The sequence below is a fragment of the Podarcis gaigeae genome (genome assembly GCF_964106915.1).
Source record: "Podarcis gaigeae genome assembly, chromosome: 4".
Taxonomy (NCBI): domain Eukaryota; kingdom Metazoa; phylum Chordata; class Lepidosauria; order Squamata; family Lacertidae; genus Podarcis; species Podarcis gaigeae.
The window spans coordinates 11103650-11123837 of record NC_139677.1 but is presented as its reverse complement, the minus strand read 5'-3'; the positions used below and the strand labels follow the sequence as shown (position 1 = coordinate 11123837).

The following is a 20188-nucleotide window of genomic DNA, read 5'->3' as shown; positions in this document are numbered from 1 at the left end:
GAAAGGAGAAAGAGGGTAAAAAAAGAGCTCTAGATTTTTTGGAACCACAGGGAAACAGCTTTCCTGGGAAGAAAACTAAATTTGAAAACAAGAGAAAACTTGCAGTAAATAAAGACACGTGATTTATGTTTCATACCACCCTTCAACGCAGCACATTTTTTCGGGGGGTGGGGTAGAATAACATACTAATAAGGCAGGAAAGTAAAACTCTTAAAGGCTTCTCTTTTCAGTTGTTTGAATTGGGTCCGGATGGAGGCGATCATGAGACAGATGGTGACCTTCTTGCTGAAACGGATGTCTTGGCATATGATTGTGCTGCAAGGTAAAATGAAGGAAGAGCTGTCCTTAAGCAGGATGAACAGATAATGCACATAAAGTTCATTTTGTTGTGAAACACTTGACGATAACGTTAGATTTTTATCTGTGTCTTTTTCTCAGGGAAAAGTATGCAATGATGTTTGATGAACCAGTTCTTTTGCAAGCTGGTTGGTGGTATGTAGCCTGGGCGCGAGTATCTGGCCCTAGCAGTGATTGTGGGTCCCATGGACAAGCATCTATTACTACGGATGATGGGTAAATATTTTCTTTCTTGGATGTTTTGTTTTGAGGTTCAGAAGAAGCCATGTAACTGGTGTTTGAATAACGTTTCTTCTTCAGTGTCGTCTTCCAGTTTAAGAGTTCAAAGAAATCGAATAATGGTACAGATGTTAATGCCGGCCAGATTCCCCAGTTGCTGTACAGGTAATGCTTTTTTAAAAAAAAAAACCTGAAACAGTGATAGATGTCATTTGGAGGGGGGACAGTTTAATACAGCGTTCACTGAAACATCTTGTTACGATAGTCAGTATTGCAGTTTTGTATCCTTTTCTGTACGATGAAGATGAAGTGGCTATTCAGCCTTTCTTTTATTTCCTTTGTATTTCACCCTTCCTACAAAGAGTTTGGGGTGACATGTATAGGATTATCCCAATTTTTCCACTCTTACAACTTTGTCTTTAGTTTAACCTGAGCAATGGCAACTATCCCAAATGTACCTAGTGAGCATTATCGCTATATAAGATTTATATCTGGTTCTCCCTGGATGAGATGAACATGTTAAACTGGGTTGCCTGGTTAGCTGTGACAGGGTCTTCTTGGTGGCAGCCCCCAATTTGTGACATGCCCTCCTGAGGTGAGTCAGTCTCCGTCACTGGTAACTTTTAGGAGAAATTTAAAAACATGCCTGTTTACCCAGGCATTTGATGGCTGAAAATTCTGTCCCTGGAAGTCCTGGAATTAATAGTATGAGAGGGGGGATTGCTTTTTAGGAGTTCTAAACTTTAATAGAAGTTTTGTTTTATTATTAATATTGATATGTTTTCTGCTCTGGGCTCCTTTGGAGGACTAATAATTGTAGATCTCACACAGGACTGCACTGGATTTCTTCTAGTTGCCCAAGCCACCTGCAGCTGCATCCCCTTACTTTAAACAGAATACTATTCCAGCAGGTTCCCTTGATCCTGGGAGCAGCTTGAGGGAACACACAGCCTGCAGTTAGAAGGACATAAATCTCTCTTTATGCCAAAAGACCTTGCAGCTGGCTGATTTAATCTACAGTAGGGCTTTGACCCTCCAAAAAGAGAAAGAATAGAGTGTGCAGTTATCAAGAGCTTAGATCCTAAGAACTGCTAGGATCCACTCATAGAACAGGGCTTTCCAACTTTCTCATTTTCTCTTGTCTTGTAGCCTAGCAGAAAACTTGTGTGAAATAGGAAAGTGAAGTATTTTACTGAATGGACAGAATATATATCTTCAGGATCAAGACTGCTTGATATTCTTTGAAAGACCACATTTAGTGCATTCTCCAGTTTTACCATATGAATTGATAGTGTGTGCAAATGTTTATAAATTCTACTTCTATACTCTAGTATCTAGAGTAAAGAAGTGTGGGATTATACTCTCCCCACCCTTTTTTGCTTTCAGGCTGCCAACGAGCGATGGCAGTGCCTCAAAAGGAAAACAGCAAACAAGTGAGCCTGTGCACATTTTAAAGCGCTCTTTTGCAAGAACTGTCTCAGTGGTAAGTATCTGTCAAGTGTGTTGCATACAAGGGTCATCCTAGTTTGTTCATCTAAAATTGGTTAATAGAACGTAGGCTAAAGCATATTTTAAATTAACGCTGCTTGCAACATGCCAGCACAAAACTGTTGTGTCCAATGCAATGCTTAATGTCATCCTGAATTAGTGAGGTTATTTATCCATCAGGATCCTTCATCATATGTTGTCTGAGTCAGACTCTCTGGTATCCTGTTAGATGCTTCATTTGTTCCCACTAATTGAGCATTCTAATGGGTGGGTGGGTGGATTTTGAATTTTTTCTACCTTGTTCAGGGACCTCTCCTCCCAGCAATCGTTATTTCTACTGGTGTGTAGAGATTCTCATGCATACTCAGCAGTTTGCTGAGGACACTGGCATTAGACAAGGAATCGGGCTGGAAATCTCTTTTATCCGAAGGTGGTTGGGGTATCTTTTTGGGGTTGGTCACCTTGCTTCTTCCACAACTTGTCTTGAAACAGGAGTGTTTTGAATCACTATTGAGCATTCTTCATTGGAGCTGGACAACCTTAGTGTTGGGAGTAGAGGAGCTTCGCGGATTGAAAGGGTTCCAGTATACAGCTACCCTTTTGGATTTAGAAAGGCTGCGATTCGTTGGCACTTGTTGCTTGAGGCTGCTGCGTGTCTATACGTGTGAGATATACCCTGTGTCAGGTAATATACTAAGTTCAAATATCTTAAGTGCATGAAACCCAAGTTTTCAAGGGACCATTTAGAGCAAAACAAACTCACCACAAGATAAAGCAAATTTAAAACCTAGCTACTGGTCTGAGGAAATGGAAACCCATTTTCAGTAGATGTTATTTGGAGACTTAATATTCACTATGCTTTTTTCTTCTTCGGTGAACTGAAGTCATAGAATCGTAGCACCATCAAATTGTAGAGTTGCAAGGGATTCTGGGGTTATCTAGTCCAATTCCTTGAAATGCAAGAATCTCAACTAGATCATACATAACCATCATCCAATCTCTGCTTAAAAACATCCCAAGGAAGGAGAGTCAAAGTATCTGATTGGATTATTTTTTGCCATTTTGTTAGTAACTGTCTTTCTTTTTCCAGCTACTACGAAAGCTGTTGTTGAAGAAACTAGCAAGCTGGCAGACTGCATTGGGAAGACTAGAACCTTACTAAGAAAAATTTTATCTGAAGGAGTAGATCACTGTATGATCAAGTTGGACAACGACCCCCAAGGATACCTCACTCAGCCACTGAATCTTCTAGAAGCTGTTCTTCAGGAGTGCCATAACACCTTCACAGCCTGCTTTCACTCATTCTACCCGACACCAGCTCTACAATGGGCTTGCCTTTGTGACTTGCTAAATTGCTTAGATCAGGTACTGAAAAGTCTTTGTACATTTTTTTTTAAACAGTTCAAAAGCAGTATTGTGAAACATTGACATTAACCTTTCAAACAGACACAGCAGCCTTGACCAAAAGATGAAACATTTTGGTAGCTCATTCTTTCCCCAGCGTATGACATTTAGTGACTCTCTAAGTATGCAGCTATCATGACTAATGCCTCTGGTTTTCAGTTAGGTACCACCCTTTAATTCCAATTGCAAATTGCCCTATAACATTTTACTTTACTGCTTTCCTATCCATAAAGGCTAAAACTATAAAGTATACATTTTATACATTATACAAAGGAAGGTGATTGCAGGAACATTCTAAACATTCCTGCTCCTAGTTCTCTCTTCATTGCTCCCATCTTGGTCTACAACTCACCACCACATCCTGCTGTGCTTTTCCAGCTGCTTGCCAGCTTCCTCTTCTTTCCCCCTACTCAGCCTGAAAAACTCATTGCCAGGAAGGTTGAGTACTAGCTCCCGAAATTCTTCCCTTTGTCAGAGATATTCCTCTGACGGGGATCAGCAAACCTTTTCAGCAGGGGGCTGGTCCACTGTCCCTCAGACCTTGTGAAAAATAAAATAAAATAAAATGAACAAATTCCTATGCCCCACAAATAACCCAGAGATGCATTTTAATTAAAAGGACAAGTTCTACTCATGTAAAAACACGCTGATTCTCGGACTGTCTGCGGGCCGGATTTAGAAGGCGATTGGGCCGGATCCAGCCCCTGGGCCTTAGTTTGCCTACCCATGCTCTGTGGCATAAAGGTTGTTCACATGTGCGACCTTCACCCTTTTACACTTTTCAGGGGCAGCAGGTGGGGAGTCATTTCAATAATAATAGTAATAATAGTAATAATAATAATAATAGTAATAATAATAATAATAATAATAATAATAATAATAATAATTTTTATTTATATCCCGCCCTCCCCAGCCGAAGCTGGGCTCAGGGCGGCTAACAACAATCAAAATAGTCCAACATTCTAAAAACATTCATTATAAAATTAATTAAAATCAAATTAAGATCAAAATAATGGCAACCATCAAGCAAAATTCTGTGCAGATTGCCAGAGGAGGGGGTCAGGCTGCACCCTGACCAAAGGCCTGGTGGAACAGCTCTGTCTTGCAGGCCCTGCGGAAAGATGTCAGGTCCCGCAGGGCCCTAGTCTCTTGAGACAAAGCGTTCCACCAGGTTGGAGCCGCGGCCGAGAAAGCCCTGGCTCTAGTTGAGGCCAGCCTAACCTCTCTGTGGCCTGGGATCTTTAGGATGTTTTTATTTGCAGACCGTAAATTCAACACAACCTTCTGTTCTTTTTAAAAACTAGGAATTGACTACTAGCACTTCTGATCCCTTCCTTCTGCCATGCATCCAACCCTTGTTTTGTGTTTTAACCATCTGCGTACTGGACTCTGAAGGCTATATAAATATTTTATTATAATACATATTATCATAAAATTAGTGGCCAACAGTAATGTCAGAATAGAAGTAGTTACACAGGCTCTTTTTGCATCGTTCAGCTATGTCATTTTTACAAGCATTTTTTAATTTTATTTTAAGGATATCCAGGAAGCAAACTTCAAGACATCAAGCAGTAGGCTTCTCGCAGCTGTGATGTCAGCCCTGTGCCACACGTCTGTGAAACTGACCTCCATCTTTCCTATTGCTTACGATGGAGAAGTCTTACTGCATTCTATGGTGAAACAAGTTAGCACTGAAAATGACTCTGCGCTGGCCCATCGCTTCCCTCTGCTGGTAGCACACATGGAAAAACTTAGTCAGGCGAGTATCAGCTACAAAAGCACACAGCGTATATCATAATAATCTGATAGGAGACATTCCGTTCTGATGTGCCAATTTGTTCTACAGAGTGAAGAAAATATCTCAGGGATGACAAGCTTTCGGGAAGTACTTGAAAAGATGCTGGTGATTGTCGTGTTGCCAGTAAGAAATAGCCTTAGGCGTGAAAACGAACTTTTCTCTGCACACCTGGTTTCTAACACCTGTGGATTACTTGCCAGTATTGTGAGTGAACTCACAGCTTCTGCACTGGGATCGGAGGTAATGTGGTTAATTCATAATCCCATTGTCTCTGGATTGATAGGTGCATGCTAAGATAAGACAGTATTTCCATATTTAAATATTTTTCTTTCACGAGTGAATCATATTTCATTCCAGAAATCATGCAACCAATTTGAAGCATGTAGTGGATTTTGTTAGATGTTGTGTTGTCCGTATAAAACTAGGTGTTCCTAGTTCCTTTAGCCATTTTCTTTTCTAGGGATAGTTAAACAGTTAGCTGATAAATGGATTATTTTATTAAGGAACAGTGCTTGATAGGACAGTTTCATTCATGTAAGTTGATTTAGAGGCAAGGATCTAATTTAAAATAATCTTAAATTGGATTTTTCCTCTGCTAATTGCTGTCCTGCTTCTTTCCAGGTTGATGGACTTAATTCTCTTCATTCTGTCAAGTCAAGCCCAAATCGATTCACAAAAACAAGCCAAGGAAGAAGCTGGAATACAGGAAATGGATCCCCTGATGCAATTTGCTTCTCTGTGGACAAACCTGGGGTTATTGTTGTAGGATTCTCTGTCTATGGAGGAGGAGGAATCCATGAATATGAACTGGAAGTACTAGTTGATGATGTATGTACTTCACAATTGTTCATGAAAAGCCCCTGCAATTCAACAACGTTGTTGCCTTTACTGCTAGAATAGTAATAATAAAAAAAATCCACATAAAACGGTTGCAAACACTGGACTCCTGGGCCTCACCCAAAACAGTGCAGCCCAGTTTAAATATAATGTTAATATCCCCCTCTCTTGTACGATATACCGTATTTTTCGCTCTATAAGACGCACCAGACCATAAGACGCACCTAGTTTTTTGGGGAGGAAACCAAGTAAAAAAATATTCTGAATCTCAGAAGCCAGAACAGCAAGAGGGATAGCTGCGCAGCCTGCATTCGCTCCATAAGACGCACACACATTTCCCCTTACTTTTTAGAAGGGAAAAAGTGAGTCTTATAGAGCAAAAAATACGGTATGTCAGAGTTGTTGCGGTAGTAGAGAATAGGAGGCTGGAGAATACCTAGGAAGCGAGCACCTTAGTTCTTGTCAAGCACATGGCTTGGAAGCTCACACTTGCTTTTTAGGGGTGCTAAGTAATGCGGTTTAAATGCTGAAGGGCAGGCAATTGTTAGGGGAAGTAACATTAAAAAAATATATTGAAGGACAAAAGATGGAATGGGGCGATAGGCAGAAACGGTTCCCTACTCCGAGGAGCTTGCAATCAAATTTAACACAGGAGAAACAGCAGAAAAATGGGGAGGGAAGTGGAGGCAGGTGTAAACAGGGAAGCAATACGTGGTTGCTTAACTTACATGTACTTACATTAAGTTTACAGTAGGACATGGTAACTAGGGATCGAGCCCAAAGGCTGTACCTAAAAGGTGGGTTTTGAGCAGGCATAAGAAAGAAAAAGGGACGCGGGTGGTGCTTGGGTTAAACCACAGAGCCTAGGACTTGCCGATCAGAAGGTTGGCGGTTCAAATCCCCGCAACGGGGTGAGCTCCCGTTGCTCGGTCCCTGCTCCTGCCAACCTAGCAGTTCAAAAGCACGTCAAGTGCAAGTAGATAAATAGGTACCGCTCCGGTGGGAAGGTAAACGCCGTTTCCATGCGCTGCACTGGTTCGCCAGAAGCTGCTTAGTCATGCTGGCCACATGACCCGGAAGCTGTATGCCAGCTTCCTTGGCCAGTAAAGCGAGATGAGCGCCGCAACCCCAGAGTCGGTCACGACTGGACCTAATGGTCAGGGGTCCCTTTACCTTTAAGAAAGAGAATCACACAAGTTTTGTAGGAGGCAGTTCCAAATATATGGGGCAGCAAGGGGACTTTGGGATGGTGGAACTACAGATAACAGCCAGAGGAATATCCAGATTTATTTTTTTACATAACCTTTAAATATTTTCCTTTACTTCTTTTTATTTATAGAGTGATCATACAGGAGATTCAACTCATTCTCACAGATGGACATCTCTAGAATTAGTTAAAGGGACGTATACTACAGATGACTCCCCGAGTGATATTGCTGAAATTAAACTTGACAAAGTTGTTCCCCTGAAGGTAAATCAAACAATTTTTTCCCCTGCAACTGAAAAATAGATTTGCATTATGCACATGTATTTTATTTCAATTCAACAATTTATTTGCTGATTAACATTTTAGGGAGCAATCTTACACACAAGAAGCTGGTTTAAAGCAAGATTTCTGTAAATTAAACCGGCATAAAGTATTCCAGATCCAAACTCCATACAGGAGTGGGGCTACTGTGGACTGAGCGCACACACACAAACCAAACATTTTTCAAAATTTTAAAAAATCCGCCTGGATGGTGATTTCATCTTTGGAATCTTGGGCATGTCTGGGAAATTCTGGACATACGGCAACCCTAAGCTAGTGTAGCTCTACTGCCATGGAAACATTTTGCCTCGGCCAGGAATCCACTGGTTCCAAACATGCTTTTCCCAGAGGCTGTTGCTATTGGAGAAGTTTCCTCTTCCCTTAAAAATTTCAGGACAGCTCATGTAAAACGATCAAGCAAAATGTTGCTGCTTAGTCTAATATTGCCTGCTTTCCTGGCGTTTAATTGAAGGAGAATGTGAAATATGCAGTTCGTCTGAGGAACTACGGGAGTCGGACAGCTAATGGGGATGGAGGGATGACCACTGTTCAGTGTCCAGATGGTGTCACGTTCACTTTCAGTACGTGTAGTTTGAGCAGCAATGGCACAAATCAAACACGGGGACAGATCCCACAGATTCTCTATTACAGGTATGAACTATGTAATTGCATTGTGTGAATTTTGTTTAGTTTTGAATTTGTGTGGGTTTTGAACATGTGAAAATCAGTTGGAGGCATTGTATTCCACCTTATTTCACTTAGAAATGTTGTTTTGGTATAGTGCTTGCTTTACTGTTTTCGAAAATGAACTATCTGAAATAGCCCTTCATGAAGAGGTATTTTATATATTTATTTGCACACAAACACACAGAGATAAAGAGAGAGAAGAATATATCATATATAGGACAGGCTGAAGGATGCTTTTAAATATCTATATGTCTGGTGACATTGTTGGAAAAGCGTTGTATTTTTCTGTATTAGCCCATCTTACTTGGTACTCCCTGAGAGTTGCTCATGTTTTATTGGTTTCATTTTCTAGAAGCGAGTATGATGGTGATCTACAGTCACAACTCTTAAGTAAAGCCAATGAAGAAGATAAAAATTGTAGCAGAGCACTTTCTGTTGTGAGTGCTGTGGTACGAGCTGCTAAAGACCTTTTACACAGGGCTCTTGCTGTAGACGGTAAGAATACGTTGCAAAAAGGCCTGAATTAGATAGTCTATCCGAAAAACTAAAGAACAAACCAAGGAAAGAATTCATTTCAAAATGGGAAGTATTTAAAACATTTTTGAAAATTAATAATACTGACTTAAAATCTGTAGCGGCTTTTGAATAATTCCAGCGATATCGTTCACTAGTTATATGATTTAACATATTTTGATTTAACTTGAGATGACAGTAATAACATGTATTGGCAGTTAAGAATGGTTTTGAATTATGGAGTAGATGGGAAGTTGGGTTTTAAAAGAAGAGACCATTACAGTTTAAGGATTACAAAATTTATATTAATTCTCTATGTATGGTGAGACTGATGGTATTTTCACTATGGTTATTTTGTCCTTTTTTGTTGTGTGTTGAGAAGAAGAAAAAAGGCCCTGATTCTCCTTATTCAAGATCCGTTTGTGATAGTGAGGTTCTGTAGTGTGAATGTTTGCTCATGACATCTTCACTTATTAAATTTTTGCACATAATAAATACAATAAATGGTGCAACAGTTTGCATTAGAAAGAAAGGTAATATCCAAATCTGAATCCAGGGATGACTAGCTCATGGTGCATCGGATCCCTGAAGGATTTTTAGTCTCCTCCCAACCCCAAAATTTGTCATTTAATTTAAAAAACATCACTTCTATGGGTCACCTGCTGGGTGGTTGTTTTGCCAAAGGCAATGAGGTTCTTTTAAAATGAGATTCAGAAGTGAGAAGATTAAATAAAGTGATACCAGTATTGCAGCATTGGATAAAATAATGTACAATGTAAACATTGTGGTTTAAATTCATACAACATGGTCCATCCAAAGAACAAGTGTATATAAGAGTCATTAATTTCAGTGTGAGAGATTTGAGCACATTCTTAATTCTCCCACTGAAATGGATAGGACACCAGATGTTTAGCTTGGTCATGCCTTTAATGAATAATTTAATTGTTCTGCTTTAAGTAGTGGAATATGATTGGTATCTTCATATCTCAGTATCTCAGGGTTTTTATTGTCCTTGTTGTTTTAGCGGATGACATTCCAGAACTGCTCAGCTCTTCCAGTCTCTTTTATATGCTCCTTCCTCTTATCATTGCCTATATCGGACCTGTGGCTGCAGCTATTCCCAAGGTATGTGGCTAACAGTCTCCGTAGCATTCAAGATGGAGTTGTGCTTCACATGGACCCATTTTTGCCCAGAGGTTACCTTTCAATTCCGTTAACAAGCGGTAATCCTCCTAACCGTTTGTCCATCTCCTCGCCACCTGCCTGAATGAGCATGGCACTCTCTGTAAATGTATGTCTCTCTCGCATCAACTCTTTTAGATAGTCAGACTCACTTTTTGTGTCCTTCATCTTGCTTCGCTGGGCAAGCAGATGTCTAGCACCATGTTGGATGGTGCATCATATTTGTGTATATGTCTCATTATATCTTCCACCTCTGACAAAGATCACAATTCATTTCACAAGGTCTGTAGTTTACCTTGGTGGTGCTGTAACGAAATATCTCTCATCATGTGGCTTGTCACACTGCGGCCTGCATTAAGCCTAACAGCTGAATGAAGCACTGCAAAATTGATCTCTGCACCTTGTCTAAGGCAGCTTTTGGGAAGCAACTGGCCCAGCATGTTCTCCTGTCAATAGATAGTCTAAACCAGTGTTTCCCAACCTTGTGCCTCCAGATGTTTTTGGCCTACAACTCCCATCATCCCTAGCTAGCAAGACCAGTGGTCAGGGATGATGGGAGTTGTAGGCCAAAAACATCTGGAGGCACAAGGTTGGGAAACACTGGTCTAAACCTGCCCTGTACTTGGTTAGCTTGAGAACATCCTGCCTGAGGACTTGGTACACTTAAGGGAAAAGGGACCTCTGAATGATATTTTTACTTGAGCGTATTTATCTCTTCAAGGCCCCAACCTGGTCTGGCTGCCTTATACAACATTAAGGTATTTTTTGATTGGCTCATTAGTTATCTGTGCACTGTCAGAGACCACTTGGTATTATGTATGCTGTTTGCATTGTTCTGGATACCTTGTTTCAGTGTGAGACTCCGTAGCTTGGTCATTAATGTACTGAGGCTTCACAAGGCATGGACAAGTTCTTTGAAGTGATAGTGTCCCTGCCTCCAAGCACTAGGGGGCGTCTTAATGCTCAGGTAAAAATACCTTTCAGGTAATAACAGTGACCCCTTTTACACCAAAGAACTAGGTTGAGATAATGTAACATTATTTACACGAACACTGTAAAGCAAGCCGAGATGCATTTTCAGTTTTGCAAACACGTGGTCATGTTTATCACGCAACAGGTTGCTGTAGAGGTTTTTGGCCTAGTTCAGCAGCTGCTTCCATCTGTAGCTGTTTTGAACCAGAAGTATGCTCCTCCTGCCTTCAACCCCAACCAGTCGACTGACAGCACTACAGGAAACCAACCTGAACAAGGGCTTTCCGCTTGTACTACCTCTAACCACTACGCTGTCATTGAATGCGAACACCCCTACAAGCCAGCATGTGTCACCCATTACAAGGTAGGTTCTTCATTGGAGTCTGCAACCCTCTTCCTGTGAGTTTCGTACGATGTTGGATTATATTGCAAAGCGGGTTGTTTTGTTTCATTTTGTACTCCATGTCAGATGTTGTGTAAATGGCAGAGAATGGAACACATGATATTTAATGTTGTTGTTGTTATTTTATTTCTACCCCGCCCATCTGGCTGGGTTTCCCCAGCCACTGTGGGTGGCATCCAGCAAAAGATTAAAAATACATTAAAACATCAGTCGTTAAAAAGTTCCCTAGTGGTCCCGGGCCCTAAGGAAGTTAGATTAGCTTCAACCAGAGCCAGGGCCTTTTCAACTCTGGCTCCGGCCTGGTGGAACGCTCTGTCTCATGAGACCAGGGCCCTGGAGGATCTGATTTCTTTCCGCAGGGCCTGTAAGGCAGAGTTGTTCCACCTGGCCTTTGGCTTGGAGCCAATTTGATTCCCTCCCCCTCTTTCCTTTTTCTTTTCCTTTCTCCTCCTGCATTGAGGCTACATTTTAATATTTTAATGTTTCAGTATTTTAATGTTGTATTTTAATTTTGTTTTTAAGTTGTATTCATTCAACTTATTTTTATTATTGCTTGTTAGCCGCCCTGAGCCCGGTCTTGGCTGGGGAGGGCGGGGTATAAATTATTATTATTATTATTATTATTATTATTATTATTATTATTATTATTTACTATTAAACAGGGCTGCCTTCAGATGTCTTCTAAATGTCATATAGTTTTTTATTTCCTTGACATCTGATGGGAGGGCATTCCACAGGACGGGTGCCACTTGTAGCAATGTTTGCAAGGTTTCATTTTAGTTCTGTTTGCTTAAATAAACTTCAACATCATTGTGAATGTAACCTAATTGTGAACACCCATCATCATCATCAACAACAACGTAAAGCCAGTTAAGGAGAAAATATTTTTATTTCCCAACTTTTTCTCAGGTGACATTTCCAGAATGTGTCAGGTGGATGACAATAGAATTTGACGCTCAGTGCGGAACTGCTCAATCAGAGGATGTTCTTCGCTTGCTCATTCCTGCCCGAATCATCCAGTTTTCAGGTTTTGGACCAAAACAGGCTTCTGTTCATGAAAATCTCAATTCATGGATAGAACTGAAGAAATTTTCAGGCTCATCTGGGTGGCCTACAATGGTCTTGGTGCTTCCAGGTAATTACATTGAGAATATATATATATATAATATAATGGATGGCTAAAATGGACTTAAACTGCAGTATTAAAAAATTCTTTGGCCTCAACTAGATGAAATATTTGTCTGGCTTTATGCATGTGAAGTTATAATCTGTTAAATGGTGTTATGTAATGGTGGGATTTTTATATCATAAGACATTGATTTGCATAGTGAATAAATATTTCAAATACAGTGGTACCTCTAGTTACGAACTTACTTCGTTCTGGAGGTCCGTTCTTAATCTGAAGCTGTTCTTAACTAGAGGCATGCATTCGCTAATGGGGCCTCTTGTTGTCTGTGCGCCGCCGGCACACGATTTCCGTTCTCATCCTGGGGCAAAGTTCTCAACTCGAGGTAACTCTTCCAGGTTAGCGGAGTTTGTAACCTGAGGCGTTTGTAACTCAAGGTACCACTGTATGAATCTTTGGAAGCAGTAAGGCCTCCTTAGTGCGCAGATATGTCATTTCTGCTTACGAGGATCAGCTGATGACTAAGTGGTTGAGTGGATATGAAATAATGTTGATTAACTAAGAAGAAAACTGGGTGTTGTACTTTGATTATTGTCTTCTACTTTTAATCCAGAACCACATCCCCTGGGTGCTGTACCAGAATAGTAGAGGTTAATTATTAGGGCATGTAACAAAGAGCAGTGGTAAACAACATGAATACAATTACTTGTGAATTAAGATAAAGAAGTACAGTGGTGCCTCGCAAGACGAAAAGAATCCATTCCGCGAGTCTTCATCTTGCGGTTTTTTCGTCTTGCGAAGCAAGCCCATTAGCGGATTAGCTGATTAGCACTATTAGCGGCTTCGCGGGCTTAGCGGATCAGCTGATAAGCGGCTTAGTGGATCAGCTGTTAAGTGGCTTAGCCGATCAGCTGATAAGCGGCTTAGCGGCTTGGGAAAAAGGCGGGGGGGGGGGAGGAAAAAACCCCCGCAGGAACTCATTTTCGTCTTGCGAAGCAAGCCCATAGGAAATTCGTTTTGCGAAGCACCTCCAAAACGGAAAACCCTTTCGTCTAGCGGGTTTTCCGTCTTGCGAGGCATTCGTCTTGCAGGGCACCACTGTACACAGCTTGGATTTCAAATTACAGGCAGATCTTGCATTTGATTGTAGGTGATTTGTTGCCCACGTTTGTTCCTTTGCTAAATCTAGTATTTCCCCTTAGGTAATGAGGCGCTCTTCTCACTGGAAACTGCATCAGACTATGTGAAAGATGAAAAGGCTTCTTTCTATGGTTTCAAGTGTTTTGCAATTGGTTATGAATTTAGCCCGGGACTTGATGAGGTGAGGATACATTTAAGTACTGCAGTCTTTTAAATTATCATAATTTTCTACATGCAGATTCATTGTATTGCTTTAGTTCATTTTTAACCTGAAATATTTGTTAGATGTATGCATGTGAGACTACTTTGATTGCTGTCTTTTCTAGTGTGTTCTCCAGGGTATAGAAATGTGAACCAAGTTTCATCACCAAAAGGTTCTGGGGGCTTAGTTATTAGTGTAAATATCTGGACTTTATAATCCATGAAGTGTTGCATTAATTTTATAGGCCAGTGTTATAGAAAAACCATCCATTAATCTAGCCATGGTTCCCTTGCACATTGCTGAAATGCATGGGTGCTGGGTTACTGAAAATGACCTGCTGGTTGCAGAATGCATGCCTCACCAAGCACTCGTTTATAAGTGGATATATTAAGTTTCTCTTCAGGAGGAGAATATGGGGGAATTTGCTGAGTTCCTAAAACCATATGTAAAATCATTTTGTCTTCTTTATTTTAAGGGTATCATTCAGCTTGAAAAAGAGCTGGCCAATTTAGGAGGAGCATGTGCAGCTGCGTTGATGAAAAAAGATCTGGCACTCCCCATTGGTATGTCTCTCTGATAGGGATAGTTTTGTTGGATTCGGCACAAAACTAGCAACACTTGCTTTGTGTGGAGGGAGGGCAGACAAGGATGTGCTGACAAAAATAACCGACGTGATCCAGGACTTGTGCATACTAAACAAGATATTTTATGTTGTTGAACAGCAGCTTTCGATGCCATGTCACAAACTGCTTTTGAGATTCCCCCAAGCTTCAATACTGATTTGCCATGTGATGTGCAGGGCTGCTTCTTTGATGGAGGGAGAGCCAACAGGCCTGCTTACCGCAAGGAACAGATTGCCAGGCAGTTTTCTGGATTGTGGCCAATTGGCCTAATCTGCCAGTCATTTCAAGATAGCTTAAAACATTGTGTGTGTGTGTGTTTTTAATGATAACTTATAAGTTGAATTGAAGCTACAAACGTGTGTCTCACGAAACTGCGGGAGGCAGTGGAAGACAGGAGTGCCTGGCATGCTCTGGTCCATGGGCTCACGAAGAGTCGGACATGACTAAACGACTAAACAACAACAACATAAGTTGAAATCTTTTTATGAAGACATTTTTATTCTGGTTTTTTTTAAATATAAAGAGGTGCATTTAGTAGGACTGAGAAAAATGACTGGCTTTTAGTTTTTTAGTAGGCCCTATCTGTGTAGTAGATAGGCATCAAGAGAATGGTCCTTTTCTGTGGTGGCTGCCAGGCAAAAAAAATTCCTCTTTACCCCGCTCTATGGCTATTAAATAATCCATGGCCTGTGGAAGTGTGGAGGAGAGGACTATTATTAAGATGACTGTTTTATTGTTAGGCTGGCTGTCAGAATGCTTTTAATAAATTTTTTATCACTGATGTTCTGTATTGTAGTTACAGGTAGGTAGCCGTGTTGGACTGCTGTAGTCGAAACAAAATAAAAGAAAATTCCTTCCAGTAGCACCTCAGAGACCAACTAAGTTTGTTATTGGTATGAGCTTTTGTGTGCATGCACACTTCTTCAGATACATGTGTTCTTCAGATACATGTGTTCTTCAGATACATGTGCTCATACCAATAACAAAACTTAGTTGGTCTCTAGGTGCTACTGGAAGGAATTTTTGTTTTGTTTTGTTCTGTATTGTGTTTTGAATGTCGTACACCACCCTGGGACCTTTCAATAAGGGGTGGTATATAAATTTAATTGTTGTTGTTGTTTTCCCTCCTTTCAGGGTTTCTTAATGTTAGTTTGGATATGGTTTGAACTCTGTTTTCTGAGGCTCTTTTCCTAAGAGGTAGAGAGCAGGAATTCTGTCATTACTAGAAATTAGATTAAGGGGAAGAGCCAGTTACCCAGTTTGTCACATGAAGTAAGGTTAGGGGAACAGATAAAACCTTAAAATGTGTTTTGATTTCATGACATTATTTGCTCTATCCAAGCAGGCAATGAATTTGAAGAAGATCTTGAGATCCTGGAAGAAGCTGCTCTGCAGGTAGACAATTAACCACTGCCTTTGCAAAATAAAGCACTGAGATTCTTTGCTAATTGGTACAAAACAGAAAGCACAGTGGTTTAATTTGGCTTGCTTAGGAGAACTTCAGTGTGTAATAGAATTTCTCAAAGTAATAGCTGCAGCAGGTGGCAAGGTCTGTGATGAGCAGTGTGTATACCAGTTCAGGAGATCTCAAGTTGGTCTATTCAAAGCATCATCTTTTCAAGATTTCCTTCCATTTAACACCTGATATAATTCATTAGAGCAGTGGTTTCCAGTTAGCTGAGAACTATATACCCTCTGTTTTTTAAAAGCCAAGCCACGGACTCCCTACTTTGGAACATTTTGATATCTGTATGATAGTTTTGGTTGTGTGAATGGTGCCACAGATCCCCTGGGCAGGTGCCGCGAACCACCAATTGGGAACCACTGCATTAGAGTAATATTATATGATCTGAAAGAGAGTTGCAGCCTTTCTTCCTGTGATGCAGCCTGCTAGTTTACCTTATTTACTGAATTTTTATTTATTATTTATTTGGACTGTTTATATTCCGCCTACTAACAAAGGTTCTCGAGGCAGCTTCCAGATATTTAAAATACAGTGGTATAGATAAGAGTTGTACTGCATGTATAATCACTAAAAATGCATATACTTGTCTCTTGGCCTAGACATATTTTTGTGAGCTATTCACAAAAGGGTGCTGTCCAGTATACAGTTGTTAGGATCAGCAATTTAAAGGATGGCACCAAAGGTTATATTATGAGTTATGCTCCTGTTCAGGGAGTGCTTTGAAGGGTGCTGGTGTGGAAATCCATGAGGCCGTTTTGCTTTAGATTGCTGAGAAGTAAGATTTGGGTTTTAGAGGGTACCTCCTTTATAAACCTTTAGTTTTACTAGTTTTAATTTGAAATTACAATGAAGCCATTGCATTCTGTATGTATTTGATGCTCTAGGGCAGCGGTTCTCAACCTGTGGGTCCCCAGATGTTGTTGGACTACAACTCCCATCATCCCTGAGCTCAGGCCTTGCTAGCTAGGGGTGATGGGAGTTGTAGTACAACAACATCTGGGGACCCACAGGTTGAGAAAGGCTGCTCTAGGGACTTTTGAGAGACTGGGTTGGCTCACATTTCCAGGTAGACCATAGTAAATGTTTAATTCCAGTTCTTCACCCATCCCCTGCTCCTGGTCTTGTCAGGTGCAACAAACCATAGCCTAGACTGGTTGTGTCTTCTGAACCTGAGGCTTATGGTTTGTTTCCCCCAAAGGTACCACAAGTGGCAAGCCAAAAATAAACATTGGCTACTACTTGTGGTTTGTTTGAACAGAAATAAATCGGAAGCCTGGGTTCAGATGACGTGTCTAGCCAAGGCTTGTTGTTTCTTGCTCCCAGTGTGATATGGCCAGGAATAGCGGAGGACTGAAGTGGAGACTTTTGGGAATTCAGTTTGGATTTACATGACATGCAGATGCAGCTGTTGGGCCCCAGTTTTACAAATAAATAATTGAATTGATTACCAAAAATCTTATTTTAAATGCAACACATGTAAATGCTAAGTGATATTTCACAACCCTCTCCAGGTTTGCAAGACTCACTCTGGCATCCTGGGAAAAGGTTTAGCATTATCTCATTCGCCAACTATCTTGGAGGCCCTTGAAGGAAATCTCCCTCTGCAAGTACAAAGCAATGAACAATCGTTTTTGGAGGATTTCATTTCATGTGTACCAGGATCAAGTGGCGGACGACTTGCAAGGTAACTTGGTAACTTGTTATTACCAAGTTACATCTATGACCACCTCTATTACTCTGCTTTCGTTTTGAATAAATATGACCCACAAGCACCGCAGTACCAAAGTATTCCTTCTATTATTCCTTATTTGTTACTTTGAAAAGCGTGCATTTCCTCTTCCATGTTTAATTGCCTTGGGAGGTTTTTTTTTTTTTGTACAGGAAAGGGTTGCCATTTTGAGTCTTTAGAATGAAATATAGCACCAGTGCTATATAAATCAGAGTCTTAGCAGGGGTGTTTTAATCAGAATGCTTTGTTGTTAAAGGTAGTACTTTTCTGTGACACACTAAGATCTTGTTTTTAATAGCTTTATCTTCCCCAAGAACACAGGGCAGGAGTCAACTAATGAACCCTAACAGCAACAAGGCTTCCCACCTCCCTCCCATGCCCCTTAAATTTCCTCTGGGGGAGTTGGGAGAATGTAATATTCCACACTGAACTCCACCAAAAGAGTTATATATGTTAAATGGCTTTATCTTTCCTGTTTTAGATGGCTTCAACCAGATTCATATGCAGATCCCCAGAAAACATCCTTGATACTGAATAAAGATGACGTACGTTGTGGCTGGCCTACTATTATTACCGTGCAGACAAAAGACCAGTATGGTGATGTTGTTCATGTGCCTAATATGAAGGTAACTTTAAAAAGGTGGTTTTCCTGTCACCCCTTTCTTGATCTTTAGGCAATTTGGACTACAACTAGCACAAAGAATCTCAACTCGCCCTCTGCAGATGTGTGAAATAGTTTTGTTTTTCTCGTATTTTGAGGAAGAAACAGATATTTTCCCAGAATATTTTGGACAAGCCTATTGTTAGCTGTTTTTGTGGTATTGCATGGTATTTAGTATACAGTGGTACCTCGGGTTATAGACGCTTCAGTTTACAGACTCCGCTAACCCAGAAATAGTACCTCGGGTTAAGAACTTTGCTTCAGGATGAGAACAGAAATCGGGTGGTGCGGCAACAGCGGGAGGCCCCATTAGCTAAAGTGGTACCTCAGGTTAAGAACAGTTTCAGGTTAAGAACGGACCTCCAGAACGAATTAAGTTCTTAACCCGAGGTACCACTGTATCCTCACCTTTCTTGTTTAAATCTGGCAGGTGGAAGTCAAGGCAATTCCTGTTTCCCAGAAAAAAACTTCATTGCAGCAAGAACAGGCAAAAAAACTTCAGCGCATCCCAGGCAGTCCCTCAGGAGCTGCTGCTTCCTCCACTGATATGACTTTCGGAGGACTTCCCTCTCCAAAACTCGATGCCTCTTATGAACCAATGATAGTGAAGGAAGCTCGCTACATTGCTATTACAATGATGAAGGTAAACTGCTACTTAAGGCATACATTTTTAAATCTGTCTAATGAACAAAGGGACTCGAAGACTAACTAGAAATCTAGTGGGGTCAACATGTTTCTCCTTTTTATGTTGGTGGGTATTCTTTACAGCTTTTGTAAAGAACAAGATTGTTCTTTAGAAAGACAATTCTGTTGAAGAGGTGGCACGTGATTGTACTTTCATCATCTTTTACTCAAACTAGCTCATTTCAAGTCTGGAAATCCGTCTGCTCCTGCTGTTGGAAAGGAGAGAAGCTTGACTTAAGTGTGTTGGTGTGATACATTCTCTATGTCTTTACAGTTTTAATTAGGCAATGTTTCTTTGTATTCTCACTAGATAGACCAGGGTGTAATGAGGAAAAAACACATTACTTTATTCCAGAATGACCGGTCCAGTTATATGAGAGTTCAAGTTCAGAAGCATGCTGAATGAAGCCACTAGCTATCTAATAAACTCCTTTCCCATTCGGAGTATTCTCTTCAGGGATGGGAGTAATTTTATCTGTTTCTGATTATTTTCTGTGTGCTATTGGAGCTGAGGAACCAGGTTGTGACTCTTTCACTTAGTATTGCAACCAGATGCAATTTGATATGCTCTTTGCTTTATAGGTCTATGAAAATTATTCTTTTGAAGAGTTGCGCTTTGCTTCACCAACACCTAAGAGGTAATAATCTTGTGCAAAATATAACATTTAAAATTATATACTATACAGTAATTTTTTAAAACTGACTTCATGTGATTTCATATGGGCTTATATTAAAGGAAGAAGCCCCTCCCCAAACTGCAACAGCAGCTTCTCTAAACTTCTGGAGCAGTTTTTGAATGGATGTGAAAGGGACTGCCGGGGGTCAAATTCTGGTTCTTCAGCTTGCACATACAGCTTTGTGTGCAACTCAGTGTCTAAGTTAAAGCACTCTCTTATTGTACTTGCCTTATTCTTGGGGTAAAGCTGTATTTGAAACTGAGTGGTTAGTTCCTTCTGCATTTGAATTTATTTTCATATTTTTATCTTTGGTGACTCTTCTAAACATGGCGTTTTGTCAGCATGAAACCAGGATCAAATTGCTATAGATTCGTTTGGGAGCATCTATTAACTTGGTGGACTAAGTTTGCAACCTGCATACCATATCACAAAACCATTTTTGAAACTTCCCTTAGTTTTAAAAGTTGGAGGGTGGTGGGATGCTGCTGTTTGA

General features: G+C 40.6%; 1 protein-coding gene across 41 annotated transcripts in view; it reads left to right on the top strand.

Annotated features, from left to right (window-relative positions):
• Positions 1-20188, top strand: part of MYCBP2 (MYC binding protein 2) — a 136105-nt gene that overhangs the window by 57468 nt on the left and 58449 nt on the right. For 22 of the 41 annotated variants that reach the window (XM_083737678.1, XM_083737677.1, XM_083737699.1 and 19 more), the window contains 22 exons: positions 231-322; positions 439-573; positions 658-741; positions 1963-2059; positions 2557-2749; positions 3155-3429; positions 5006-5227; positions 5315-5506; positions 5888-6094; positions 7443-7574; positions 8104-8282; positions 8671-8813; positions 9856-9956; positions 11131-11349; positions 12298-12523; positions 13717-13835; positions 14332-14419; positions 15825-15874; positions 17456-17628; positions 18155-18299; positions 18765-18977; positions 19601-19656. In XM_083737678.1, coding sequence (XP_083593804.1) covers positions 231-322; positions 439-573; positions 658-741; positions 1963-2059; positions 2557-2749; positions 3155-3429; positions 5006-5227; positions 5315-5506; positions 5888-6094; positions 7443-7574; positions 8104-8282; positions 8671-8813; positions 9856-9956; positions 11131-11349; positions 12298-12523; positions 13717-13835; positions 14332-14419; positions 15825-15874; positions 17456-17628; positions 18155-18299; positions 18765-18977; positions 19601-19656 — 3341 coding nt within the window. Of the gene's footprint in view, positions 1-230; positions 323-438; positions 574-657; positions 742-1962; positions 2060-2556; positions 2750-3154; positions 3430-5005; positions 5228-5314; positions 5507-5887; positions 6095-7442; positions 7575-8103; positions 8283-8670; positions 8814-9855; positions 9957-11130; positions 11350-12297; positions 12524-13716; positions 13836-14331; positions 14420-15821; positions 15875-17455; positions 17629-18154; positions 18300-18764; positions 18978-19600; positions 19657-20188 lie in introns of all 41 variants that reach the window. The other 19 variants (XM_083737682.1, XM_083737684.1, XM_083737679.1 and 16 more) reach the window with 1 other exon arrangement.